At 45.9% G+C, this 14,065-nt stretch overlaps 1 protein-coding gene across 4 annotated transcripts in view; it reads left to right on the forward strand.

The window, feature by feature from the left end:
• Positions 1-14,065, forward strand: part of MAP3K13 (mitogen-activated protein kinase kinase kinase 13) — a 152,263-nt gene that overhangs the window by 130,354 nt on the left and 7,844 nt on the right. For all 4 annotated transcript variants that reach the window (XM_079764534.1, XM_079764533.1, XM_079764532.1 and 1 more), the window contains exons 8-12: positions 4,725-4,834; positions 5,606-5,722; positions 6,413-6,550; positions 10,851-11,619; positions 13,261-13,331. In XM_079764534.1, coding sequence (XP_079620660.1) covers positions 4,725-4,834; positions 5,606-5,722; positions 6,413-6,550; positions 10,851-11,619; positions 13,261-13,331 — 1,205 coding nt within the window. The remainder of the gene's footprint in view (positions 1-4,724; positions 4,835-5,605; positions 5,723-6,412; positions 6,551-10,850; positions 11,620-13,260; positions 13,332-14,065) is intronic.

Raw genomic sequence — 14,065 nt, forward strand, 5'->3', positions numbered from 1 at the left:
TGTTTCTCATCAGCGGCACATGTGTGAAGATGCAGCATATATAGCACAGATGAACAAAGCAACCAATTTCAGTACAATATTAGATTCTGCCACAGCTATTGCTTCATTCTTAAACAGTAACCCATTTCTCCAAGTAGGCACTTATTGCTCCTGGTATTCAATTGCATTTTATATCAGTCTGTACCATTTTAGCCTGGCCCCAAATCCCAGCTGCCAGATGGACCGTGTGCCCTGCTTCAAAGCTCTCCACCACCCTCTGCCTTTGCATCATTCTAATCTCCTTTTGAGTGCCACTGCGGCCACCATTGATTCAGGGGAGTTGCAGAGGCACTAAATTCACTGTAAGACTGTGCTGCCTCAAGAGTAGTCTTGTCATGTCCTAGCCAGTTTGGCTCAGTGGGTAGAGCATCAGCCTGTGGACTAAAGGGTCCCGGGTTTGATTCCAGTCAAGGGCATGTACCTTGGTTGCAAGTTCCCTGGCCTTGGTTGGGGTGTGCTCAGGAGGCAACCAATCGATGTGTCTCTCTCACATCAATGTTTCTCTCTGTCTCTCCCTCTCCCATCCACGCTCTAAAAATCAACGGGAAAATATCCTTGGGTGAGGATTAACAAACTAACAAACAAAAATTAGTCTCGTCATGAGCAAGTATGTGCCTAGGCTGGAAGTGGGCCCTACGTGGGAGGCAGGAAACAGGACTCTGCCAATTAAGAGTTGGACTTACCACATCTAAGTCTTTACTGGCTCAGAATCTATGATTTCCTGCTACTTAGCCCCCTGAAATCCTGTTCCCATAGTCCTCAAGAGAGGCTGGAACTCATTCTTTTTTTTACTTTTTAAAATTTGAGGAAAAATATATATAATATAAAATTTTCCATTTTAACCATACAATTCAGGAGCATTAATTACATTCACAATGTTGTGAAACTATTGATCTGTTTCCAAAATTTTTCATTACCCTGTTAAGCAATAATTTCTCATTCCCCCCTCTCCACAGCCCCTGCTAATCTCTGTTCTACTTTCTGTCTCAGTGAATTTCCCTATTCTAGATACTTCATTTAACTTTTGTTTCACTTAATATGTTTTTAAGATTCATCTATGTTGTAGCATGCGTCAGAACTTCATTCCTTTATATGACTGAATAATGTTCTGTTGAATTGATATAACCCACATGTTGTTGATCCATTCTTCTATTAACTCAACTTCATTTTGACACCTGTATTATGGGAGAGGAAATGAAGCAAGGCTTGGGTGCAAGAGCTTCAATGCTATTGACTGAATAAGTGGAAGGCTGGAGAAGTCAAAAACCTAAATGTCCTCTTTATGTCCCAAGCCTGATATAGGACATAAAGAGGATCCCATTAATGGTGATAATCCAGGTTTTACTGGATTTTTCTCTTATCTGTTCACAGGGGATGTAAGTACCTTGAAGCACCCCCTACTCCCTCCTTCCACTCTCCCCATGCATTTAGGGGAAATCCCCATCAAGAGTAGGGTGTCAGCATCTGATCCGCTTTCCACTGGCTCTGGCTGGACACAGCCGTCCCCGCCTAGCATCTGCCAGGTATTGCTTTATTGGATAGCACTGCTTTCTTCTAAAGGACTGCGGTCCCCGGCTGGCACCCACCAGGTGCTCCCATGTCCTTAGGGCACCGCCGTCACCCACTGGGAGCTGTTATTTCCTGCTGTAACGGCAGCTCTGGGCTTTACAAGATTCCAAAGCTGCACATTGTCCTGTTTACACAACGAACTCTTCCTTTTCCTGTTGACTTCACTTTGTTAAAAGTAATGGGGCAATGCTGGTTATGGCAACATCTTACAGGTATTTTAGTGAAACAGTGGAAAATGCCGCTCCTCCCCAATGATGGTGGCTTTTTTTATAGGTCAAGTCCATGCAGGAATCTTTCCTGCACGACTGTTTTCTGTCAGAGGCTCCCAAGTCTCTGTCAAATTGGCTTCACATATGCCCACACATGTCTGAGTTGCAGATTAAGTGCCAGTTGGAACTCCTATTACATAAAGATTCTAAGTGTATGTGATGGAACTCCAAAATTAACATCTACCAGTCACATGATACCTTTGGGGAAAGCATGATTAATCAGTACCTGCTGTTTCCCCACACGTCCTGTTCCCTCTTCAAAGGAGGGAACTTCGTTTTGGGAATTCACTTTTTTAATAGGTTTCAATCTTCAGAAGGTTCTCTTTAAGTTTTCCCTAACCCATAAACCCATAAGCAAAATATCAAGAGGTTTATTTTCTCTAGAATTAAAAAATAAATAGGGGGGAAAGAGGATATATGTAATACTTTCAACAATAAAGATTTATTTTTAAAAAATAATAAATAAACAAATAGATCTGCCATATCTCACTCCTCACCACCAGGTGGAGGTATTTCCTTTCCTGGTTCCTTTAAGTATGGTACTGGAATCACTGACAGGTTTTTGTACGAAGAGGACACTTTAAGGACTAAGTTTGACTCTGCCCCTTATTCTTTTTTGGTCTAACAACTCTTGATTGTCAATCTTTGGCCTCTTAAAGCTCAATACTCTCTACCTCATGATTTTGATCTGATGATTGAAAGAACAGCATTACCTGGGGCTCACCCAAACCTGCATTTATAGCTTAGACTAGAGGCCCAGTGCACGAAATTCGCACATGGGTAGGGTCCCTAGGCCTGGTTGGCAATCAGGGCCTTTCTGTGGGGCAACCAGTGGAGTGATCAGGAGGGCCCCCATGGTACCTGCCTTGGCTGGCCTGGGGCCTGTGGGCTGGGGGCAGCTCTTGTGTTGAGTGTCTGTCCACTGGTGGTCAGTGCGCATCATAGCGACCGGTCGTTCCGCCGTTTGGTCAGTTTGCATATTAGGCTTTTATTATATAAGATACTGTCGAAGACTGCTATCAAATAATGGATAGCACTTTCTGGACCTTGGCTTTCTGACGGCATTGTTTGGCAGGTTCGGTGCATGAAAGTCAGTTTTTGTCAGTCAGAGTCAACATATATATGAAGATCTAGCATATTATAAATGGATAATCAGGATAATCACTTTCTAAATAATCTATAATAATAAAAGCATAATATGCTAATTAGACCGGACAGCTGAACCACCTTCCAGACGAAGCCAGGGCTGCAAGGGTCGAGGCAAGCTGCTGCAAGGGCCGAGGGAAGCCGCTGCGGCTGTGAGGGCCAAGCCCCTTGCATAAATTTCGTGCATCGGGCCTCTAGTTATAATATAACTTCCTCTATAAAAATAAATGAGAAATGGAAAATTTGGGGAGAAACCTTCTGTAATTTCACAATCATTTAAGTGTAACTTCTTCATGATCTAGAGGAATCACTTTTAACACGAATCTGAAGGTAATAGAATAGCTCTAGAGGAAGATTATGCAATTGGAAACATTTAGTGGAAGTTACGTTGACCTCATTAGCTTCCAAGGATGGTAGTCTATACATAATTGGAGGAAATATATCCTTAGCTGTTTTTTGAGAAACTGCCTATATAGACTATATTCCAGCAGAGGTTTCCCTGCCCCCTAAAATTTAGATAAAATTGACTTGAAATTACATGCCCTGTGAAAAGTCCAATGTCCTAATACTCCTGTGAATTCCTGGAGATTTATAATTTCATGGCCACTCTGGCTCTGCCTTCCTAAAATTCTTGGCCCTTACCCCTGCCATGAAGTTCAGTACCTTTTCTTGATTTCTAAGAAAACAAAAGCACGTATGCAAAGTCAGGGTGAATGTCAAGAGACTTTACGAAAGATTTGGGACATTGGAAAAGACTTACATTTTAAACAGCTTAAATAACATATTAGACATTCTTTCTGTCTTAAGTATTTTGTCAGCCTACTAAATTTTTTAGCCGTACTATTTTTCTTTTCATTCCCTCACTCCCAAATTCCTGTATAACTCTCTGTATTTTTATTCCCATCACCTGCTGTTCATGCCCCTTGGGTCTTCTCCTCCAAATATTTTTTCAAGTTTTTTCATACACAGAACCTAAGAGGAATGCTGGAGCCAGTTGTAAAGATGCTCATGTTCTCGCTGACAGGCACTTGTAACATATTAGAGGCCCTCAGCCTGGCCTGTGCCCTCTTGTAATCCAGGACCCCTCAGAGGATGTAGATAGCTGGTTTCGGCCTGATCCCTGCAGGCCCAATCCAGACAGGAGGGAGCCTGATCCCCACAGGCCTGATCCAGACAGGAGGGAGCCCGATCCCCACAGGCCCGATTCCCACGGGCCCAATCCAGACAGGAGGGAGCCCAATCCTGTATGTTTAGCATCTGTCCCCTGGTGGTCAATGCACATCATAATGACCGGTGGACTGGTCGTTGGGTCGTTGGGTCGTTTCGTCATTTGGTCGCTTAGGCTTTTATATATATATAGATGGTTATCACAGCCATCCTTTCTGGCCAGGCTTTCTCTGCTGCCCTCTTGACTCGCAGAGGTGATAGCTGTTATGCTAGCTGTGATGGTTCTGGTGGCCCATGAAACTGGAAAAGAGATGGCATCGCATGTTGGACTAACTACAGAAAATGGGGTTGGGTATGGTGTGCAGGTACATTTTCATGAGATATTTTGCTGTTGACTAATATTAATTGAACATCTATTCTATAAAGTTCTTCAGCAGAAGCCTACAGAAAAAAAAATCTTGTACATGAGCCTATGGCTGTATCAGGGTTTGAAACTCCTAGAATATTAACAAAGTCTAATTTATCCTCACCCAGGCTGAATGGAGAGAAGAAGTGAAAAAACACTTTGAGAAGATCAAAAGTGAAGGGACTTGTATACACCGCTTGGATGAAGAGCTGATTAGAAGGCGCCGAGAAGAGCTCAGGTCAGCTGCTCTCTCCTCCCCTTCTTCGCATCCCCAGGCCTTCAGATGTTAGCAGCAACTCTCTTTGTGAATCACCACTTCACTTTCTACACACCTTTTCCTGTGCTGTTTATTGTTATTCTCTTTCAAATTTGCTCTCCTTTATATCACTGGCTTATCCTCCCCTTTCCACCTCCCACAACTCTGTTATCCTCTTTCATTATATCTCTGCAATGAAGATTCCCAGAGCAATGCTAGTTGTTCACTCAGCCCCTGTCCTAGGTGACATGGAAGGCCAGAAACTTATAAGATGTAGTCCCTGGTCTCAAGATGGTTATAATCTTTTAAGGGATGCAAGACATGTTCATAGATAACCACTATAATTAGGCAGGATCTGTGCCACGGATACGTATAAAAGAATGATCATGGTGTCAGCTCCAACTGCATATTTCCATTAACAATGAATTATACTGTATTCTTATTATGGTATTGTCAATGCTACACAAAGGCTACAAATTATACACAAATCCCATTCACATTTTATCTGTGGCCCTCCTGGCTATTCTGTATGGCCGGATATGGCCCCTAAGGATAAACCAAATGGAAAGCTTAGATTTTCCATCTCCCACTCCATCTTGGCTGAGTCATTGCATCGGACCAGGAGCCTTTAATCTAGGGGGCCCTTGGGCAAATGCTTTTGAGATCAACCATTCTGGTTCTTACTTCATGAGAGCTGACTTTTGTCCTCCCCCAAATTGGTTGATTTCACTGATCCTGTGTTTTCTTTGATAGGCATGCTTTGGATATTCGTGAACACTACGAGAGAAAACTTGAGCGGGCTAATAATTTATACATGGAGCTGAGTGCCATCATGCTGCAGCTGGAAATGCGGGAGAAGGAGCTCATTAAGTACGCATCCAGACCACTGTCTGCCCTTGTTGATGTGGTCTATCCATCAGCAGAAATGTACTACTCTTTCATGTTGCTGCTACTCAGAACTGGCAGATGTCTTATTCATTCACCCAACATTCGTGGGGGGAGGGGGTGGTGTGCACAGTCCCTGCCCCTGGGGAGGTTTCCGGTTGAGTGGAGTTGCCGCAGAGCTGGGTCTAGGGGAGCATGCACTGACAGCTATTTATCACTTCACCCTGCTGAATGGCTCAGAGAAGGGTGCCATTTCATGGAGAGCTGGATATTGTTGAGTGGGGGCTTATTGCCCCCTGGGGAAGTGAGGTGGCTTCTGCAAGTGGTTTAGGGTATTCCTGAGAATGGCAAGAAAATCCCGGAGTCCTGACCAACACAGCAGCTACTGAAATCAGTAGGACTTCTACCACTGCATTGTGTCTCTCATGAGGTGACTGTGGAGGGGAAGGTCCGTCTCCGAGTTCATCTATGAGCTGAAGGAAAAAATGAAATCAGATTAGGTTGAATTTAGTATCTCTTCTATCCCCCTTTTTACCCGAATAGCAACCTAGTTATTCAAATGGCCTGCACCTGGTAAGTGTGGCCTGACTCTGTGGGTGGAATTAGCCTGTGCAACATTCTGCCCATCTTTTCTGTCTGCGGGGGCTGAGATGAGCTTTTCTGTTTTTTCTGCAGGCGTGAGCAAGCCGTGGAAAAGAAGTATCCTGGGACCTACAAGCGACACCCTGTCCGTCCAATCATCCACCCCAATGCCATGGAGAAGCTCATGAAAAGGAAAGGCGTGCCTCACAAGCCTGGGGTGCAGACCAAACGGTGAGACGCTTGTGCTGACCTGGTATTCAGAGGAACGGGGAAGCAGCTCCCTACAAACACATTATCAGGTGATGGTGGTGTGGCCACCCTAGCTCATCACTAGCACACGTGCCTCTAGATAAAACAGTGGGAAGCTGAGAGAAAGTGTGTCATGGACCCTAGGACCCATGTTTCACTGTCTGAGGCATAGATATTTATTCTCTTAGCATGGAATAGTGAAAAGAGAAATAACGAGGTCGGGGCGAGGGGGGGGGGGGGGGGCGGGCGGTGCAGGGCAGACAGACCTGGGTTTGAATCCTGGCTAGGCCCATTATGAGCTGTGTGATTTGGGCCATGTCAGTTGCCCTCTTTCAGCCCCATGGTAAAATGCTATAACTATAGTACATGAGATTTCCTCTTTCTTTGGCCCCGGATGCACAGAATTGGGTTAATTATAATTCTCAATTTAGGCAACATTGGTCCACACATGACCCACTTTTATTTATTCATTTAGTTCGTTATTTTAATAATGTACTAAGTGCCCATAAATACACCACACAAAAAAATGAAGGCAGGGACTTTGTGTTTTGTGTGTTTTTTCCACTTCACAAATTTTGCGGGTCATCTTTGCACGGGGACCATGCTAATCTTCTCTGTATCATCCAATTTTCGTATCTGTGCTACCAAAGCAGCTTTGATAATTACCTCTATCTACCCATACGGTTCCCCTCATTCCATTCTTGCAAGGGACTTTTGTGGAGTTTAAATAAGACAATATGTGAGGTCACCTAATAAATCACAGGTACTCAAAAAGTGGGCTTTTTAATAGTTTTTTTTAAGATTGCCCTTTTTCCTAATTGTAACACATTCTCCTTATACCGTTGGCCCTTGAACAATGTGGAGATTAGGAGTGTCAACCACCTGCTTAGTGGGAAATCCACGTATAACCTGATTCAGCCCACTACAAACTTGGACCCTAGCCACAGATCTAAAATACTGAATTAGTTTAACCTTAAAATGCTCTTCCAGTCAGTTTTTCTTACCAAGTTCTGCTAGAGCCACATCCCTCCCAAATAATGGAGAGTTGGTTTTGTCCTAGCTAAATTAATGGAAAGGAATGTCCCTAAACCTGGGAGGTGGGCCCAACAGTGAGACTTGAGCTAAATGCAATAAGAATAAAAGTAATGAAAAATGCAAACCAAGAATCTATTCTAAGGCTTTTAAAATGGTGGCCAGAGACCAAGACTAATGTAAATCTAAACTACTAGTGAGCAACTCCATGGATTAACTCCAGTTTTGCTTTTACTTATCACTCCTGACTATTGCCTGGTCAAGTTCGGAGAAATTGTTTTCAGATAGTACCTGGCAAGACCCTCCTGGAAGCCCAACACCTCTTTCTCTGGGTGTCCTAAATAGGGACCACATTCGCCTGCTGGTCCTCCTGCATTCTGCCTATAGTTAAAACCAAGAGCATTGGGGTGGGGTGGGGGTGGGGGAGGAATAGTACCTTTTTTCAAAATATGAGCTCATGTTTACTTTTACAAAATATGAGCTCATGTGCTATGGGAAATGTGTTTGAAGGAGTTTGAGACCATCAGCAGATGCTTAGTCTACAAGCTAACTGAACACTTGTCCAGGAAGTAACCTGGTTGGGTACTAGAGCTGTGAGGAGTATTTTCAGCTGCTTGCCCCTTAATGGAGTTAAGTTTCAGATTATTTGGACAGTTCAATGATTATCAAACCAGAAGGCCAGTGACCTCTGAGGAGAGCAGAGAGGAGAAACCATCCACCATCTTTTAGCCTAGGTTTCAGGGTGTGTTCGGTCAAGGACTAGAAAGAAGAGAGCCAGAGTTCAGTTATGGATCCACCAAGCCTGTCACAAGTGAGTATAGGCCAATAAGATCATCTAAATACCTTGGAATAAGCAGAAGCTTGGAATGGGGAAAGGACTATTCCTGGGAGTCAAAAGACTTGGAGTCAGTTTTGAGTTCTGCCATTTACTTGCTTTGTGATGGATACTAGACAACTAACCTCTCTGATCCCTCAGTGTCTTTCTTTGTAAAATGAATATTGTAATAGTAGGAAACAAGTGGTTTATGTAATGCAAAGGGCTTTGTCATCTGTGAAGTGCTGTGTCAATGTTACTCTGTGATGTGATGTTTGCGCTGCCAGCTTCCATGAAAGCAGCCTTCACTGACTTAGGACACTTTCTCCTCAGCTCTCTTACATGCCATCAGAGCCAGCCTCTGTGTGAGTAGACGCCCCAACTGAGCCTTGAGGGCCCTCTTGCCTCAACACAAACCCCAGGGCCTCCTCCATCCGATACTGTCTGAGGCACAAGCTGGTCAACTGACCATGGAACGGAATCTGAGACAGGAAGCTGCTGAGAGCAGCACAATATCTTATCGTAAGCCTTATCGTAAACCAGTAACTCCTGGAACTTCTGTGCTAAGGCAAGCCTTTTACTGTACTTCTCCTGAAAGAAAAGGAAACCCACCTCCTACTGCCTGGTGCCGGCTCATTTCCTCTAAGCCCTGGTGCCGGCTAATTTCCTCTAAGCCCTCGCTCCTCAGTTCAGCATCATCCGAGAACAGGTTAGAAATGCAGACCCTTAGGCCCCATCCCAGACCCACTCAGTCATTTTAACAAAATCCCCAGTGACATGTATGCATCTTCAAGCTATACTGTATCTAATAAGCCAGAGACTTCCGGTCTGGATTCTGCCAGGAATGAGCTATGGGACCATGAGCCACTTTGGCTGGGCTCTGGGTTCCTCATCACACAGGGTGGGGGCAGGACTGTATCTGTGTTTCCAAGCGAGGTCTGGGGTACCCTAGGGCCTGCATGGAGAGGCACCTCAGGTCCTATTGCAGGGTGGAGAGAACGAGGAGCCCTGCAGGGAGGGGCCTCTTCAACTGTCCACTATATCTGCTTCAGATACTGGGCTTCTCCTAATCATTAATTTGAGAAAAGGATTTTGTTGTTAAAAAAAAAACTAGGGGGCGGCCTCCAGTTTGTACCTGTCGGGTCCCGTAGGAGGGTGAGGCTAGGTTATTTGGACAGTTCAGTGACAGTTCCTCCGGTGGGGAGGATGTAGCAATACTCCCTGCTGACCTAGAATCTCTACCCTGAATCGCTTCATCGGTGCAGAAAGCACTTGCTGCTGACCTACGTGCCTTGGAGTCAGTGTGCACAGCGTTCAGCTCCGGAGCCGGCTTCCTCCTGCACACGGGCTGCACGGCTGGCCCAGGGGGCACGTGACAGCAGGGCTGGGAGAGGACACACACACACACACACACACACACACACACACACACACGGTAGGAGCACAGTGCAGTGCCGGGGACACTCCTCATGAGCCTTCTCTTGCTGCCTCTGCTCAACCTCCTGGGCTCGCTCCTGTTTCCTGTCTTCGGGCCCCACCCCGATGTCCCCTCTTCCTGAGACATTATTGCGTCCCTACTGTGATCCAGACTCCTTGTTAGTGTCCTTCGCAGACAGACATGAATATGACATAGGCCCAGCCCTCAAGAAGACCTGTCTACACCTAACTCTCTGAACTTAGCCTCTTGCCTCATTACCCCGAGGTGTCCTTCCCTGGTGCCAGCACTCTCTCCTTTGTGATCCCTTGTAGGATCTGTCCCCATCCATCACCAGACAGATTTCCGGTCGTGGGCAAACGCCCATGCCTGTGTTGGCATGTTGGCACCAAGCTGATGGCTGATACTATGAGGAAGAGATCCAGAAACCTGTCGGGCAGAGTTAGAATTTAAAGGGACTGAGTAGCCCTAACCGGTTTGGCTCAGTGGATAGAGCGTCGGCCTGCGGACTGAGGGGTCCCGGGTTCAGTTCTGGTCAAGGGCATGTACCTGGGTTGCAGGCACATCCCCAGTAGGAGGTGTGCAGGAGGCAGTTGATTGATGTTTCTCTCTCATCGATGTTTCTAACTATCTCTCTCCCTTCCTCTCTGTAAAAAATCAATAAAATATATTTATAAATAAATAAATAAATAAATAAATAAATAAATAAATAAAGGGACTGAGTACCTTGGGCAGTGAGGCACTGAATGAAACCCCAGAGGCATAACAGGAATCCCCCGTAAGCGGACATCTAGGTAGTTTCCAAATTTCTGCTATTTTAAGCAATACATTAACACAGTGTCTTCAAACACACGTTTTTGTGGACATCCATTTCCTCCGTTGGGTAAATCCCTGTGTGTGACGGCTGATTCCAACGTGTGTTTTAAGGCTTGGGATAGAGTTCCCCAAACCTGAATATGTATTTTCATGTGTTTAAAACTCAGCCTGCTCTGTGCCCCCAGGCCAGATCTGCTGCGATCAGAAGGCATCCCCAGTGTAGAGGTGGCTCCCGCTGCGTCCCCTTTGTCCGGAAGCCCCAAAATGTCCACCTCGGGCGGCAAGAGCCGGTATCGGAGCAAACCCCGCCACCGCCGGGGGAACAGCCGAGGCAGCCATAGCGACTTCGCAGCAATCTTGAAAAACCAGCCAGCCCCCGAAAACTCACCCCACCCCACGTATCTGCACCAGGCTCCACCCCAGCACCCTGCTCTGCAGCAGCAGTACCAGCAGCCCCCTCCCGCCACGTCTCAGAGGCACCATCCCAGGCTCCACGTGCACGGCCAGGACATTGCCACCTGCGCCAACAACCTGAGGTACTTTGGCCCCGCGGCTGCCCTGCGGAGCCCGCTCAGCAACCACGCCCAGAGACAGATGCCTGGCTCCAGCCCTGACCTCATCTCCACAGCCGTGGCAGCCGATGGCTGGAGGAGTTCTGAGCCGGCCCAGGGCCAGGCCGGCCCCTGGGGCTGCTGCCAAGCTGACCCCTATGACCCCTGCGTCCAGTGCAGGCCGGAGCAGTGCGGGTCCCTAGACGGTCCCTTTGCTGAGCCGGTGGGGAGGAGCCCCGACCTTTTCAAGTCACCAGCACACAATCTCCTCTCAGAAGACGCCCAAGGTTCTGAGAAAATGGAAGGAAATGAATTCAATGGCTGTAGGTCTGCCTCGTCCCTTGGCGTCCCTCATCACATCACCCCACCAGCGCTACCTCGAAAAACAAGGCCCCTTCAAAAGGTAAGGACAGCGGTGGGCGTCCCTGCCTCCGTGGATGTCAGAGCCCGTCGTGGTACGTGCATTGTAAAGCATACGTAACAAGTGCACATTTTGTAAAAGGATGAGTTCACAAGAGAATAAACAGGAGCTTCTTTATTTTCAATATTTTCTTTTCACACTACTTAAATGAAGGACTTAGAAATATATTTTGAGAACTACTGAACCAGTGGACTGATTGAAATGTACATCATTTATAAATAGACAACCATATATTAGGCTTATGAAATCAAAATTGTTTGGAAACCACTCCTCTAGCCCAGTCCTGAAGGATGTTGCAAGAAGGAAAGATCCAATTATAAAACAGGTTTGATTAACAGTGTATTCTCTGTCCCCTCTGGGAAATTCCTAGTGTACATTAGCAAGTCCTAGACTTTGAGAAATCATGCAGAAACCTAATATAATCCAGCATTTCCCTCACCTACTTGAACATACTGCCTTTTATGAGTCTGCCAGCCACGGAGCACACACCTTATACATTTGGTCTCATTAGAACCACACTCCCAGAGAGCAGTTCGACTTCTCTCTACCGACATATACTCCCATGTGCACTTCTGGGGTAAAGGGCTCATCTTAGCAGTCAGGGTACCTCCATCCCTGTCTTTCCTACTCAGAAAGCATCTGAATGCAAGTAGGTAAGAGTGACGTTTAGAACTGACTTTCAAAGCACATTATCCTCAATCTTTGGTATAATTACTTGGACCCAATTACCCGCCTCACAGGGACTGTAGTAATGTGGTACGTAGTGTCGCTGTGGTTAAGGACAGTCGGTGTGAGTGTGGCTACTTTTGTGCCCTTGAAGAGAAATGGAAGCTTCTCTGTGAGGGAAGATCATTTACTCAGACAGAACACTTACCCAGCCTTTCAGATCAACCACAGAACCGCGCAACCACGAGGCCTCTGATGGCCCTTGTCCGGCCAACATGCTGACTCAATAATGTAATGCACTAAGCACCTGCTCTATATGCAGCATTGTATTCATGGTGGAGTGAGGGGTACAGTACAACAAGATGTGGTCTAACTCTCAAATGATGTATGTCTTAGTAGTGAAGATGATACATGCATAATGACTATCCATCAGTGAAAGGGGGATTGGTATGTGAAAGGGGGATTGGTATGTGAAAGGGGAAAAAGCAGTTGTTGGGCTTTGAACAATGGAAAGATCACTTCTTGGTGAAGCCTCTATGACAAAGCCTGGAATCACTAGTGACAATGATGACATGAGCCTGCCCCCACTCCAAGACCTCTTCTCCAGTTTCCCCTCTCTGTCACTCTGTCACTCACCCCTGGACATGCTCATGGAGCCTTCGCCTCCCTGAGGGCAAAGATATGTTTTATTCAGTTCTGTATGTCTTCCAGCATCGAGTGCAATGGCTGTCACCATGGACACCCAGGAAAAGTTGCTAAAAGAATGAGTGAAGATATGTATGTTTAAAGATGACACTCGGCAAGCTATTACTCAATGCCTTTTGATGACTAAATCTTTGCAAGGACTGTGTGTGTGTGTGTGTGTGTGTGTGTGTGTGTGTGTGTGTGAGAGAGAGAGAGAGAGAGAGAGAGAGAGAGAGAGAGAGAAATAAAATCCTTTTTCTTGGTTTTCTTTAGAGTGGAGATGAGTCTTCAGAAGAGGAAGAAGGGGAAGTAGATAGTGAAGTTGAATTTCCACGAAGACAGAGGTAAAATCATCCAACACATGTGATTGCTTTCAGTGTAATCTGGGAAACCCTGAGATTGCCACTTCCTGTTCAATTGCATATCACTTTCTAACAACCCCCTTGTAAGGAAACTTGAACTCACTAAGTATATGGTCTCCTGTTCCCGCATTTTGGCAACTGGCTATGCACAGCCAGTCCCAGTTTATCAGAATTCATTTCATAGGAACTTCAAGATGAGCGTAAATACAGATTCAAGGTTACAACTAAGAATATAGTGGGCAGTTTATGAGAGAAGGTCATGAGTTCTATGGATAATTTTACTGGTTTCTAGTGTATCTCCTTGAATTAGTTTCCTTGGGCTGCCATAATAAAATACCATAGACTAGGTAGCTTAAACAATGGAATTTTATTTCTCACATTTCTGGATGCTGGGAAGTCCAAGCTCCAAGTTCCTGGTGAGAACTCTCTTCCTGGCTTGCAGCTAACAGCTTTCTCACTGTGTCCTCACATGTTTGGAGATGGCGCGGGGGGTGGGGGGGAGGGAGAGGAGGTTGGGGAATGGGGGCTGTGAGGAGGAGAAGAGAGAGAGAGAGAGAGAGAGAGAGAGAGAGAGAGATCTTCCTCTTTTTATAAGGCCACGTCCTATAGGATTAGGGCCCCATCCTTTGGCCTCATTTAACCTTAATTACCTCCTAAAGACTGTGAAGATTCCGTCATATTGGAGGTTAGGGATTCAACATCTAAATCAGGGGGGG

This window comes from Cnephaeus nilssonii (genome assembly GCF_951640355.1).
Source record: "Cnephaeus nilssonii genome assembly, chromosome: 3".
NCBI classification, from domain to species: domain Eukaryota; kingdom Metazoa; phylum Chordata; class Mammalia; order Chiroptera; family Vespertilionidae; genus Cnephaeus; species Cnephaeus nilssonii.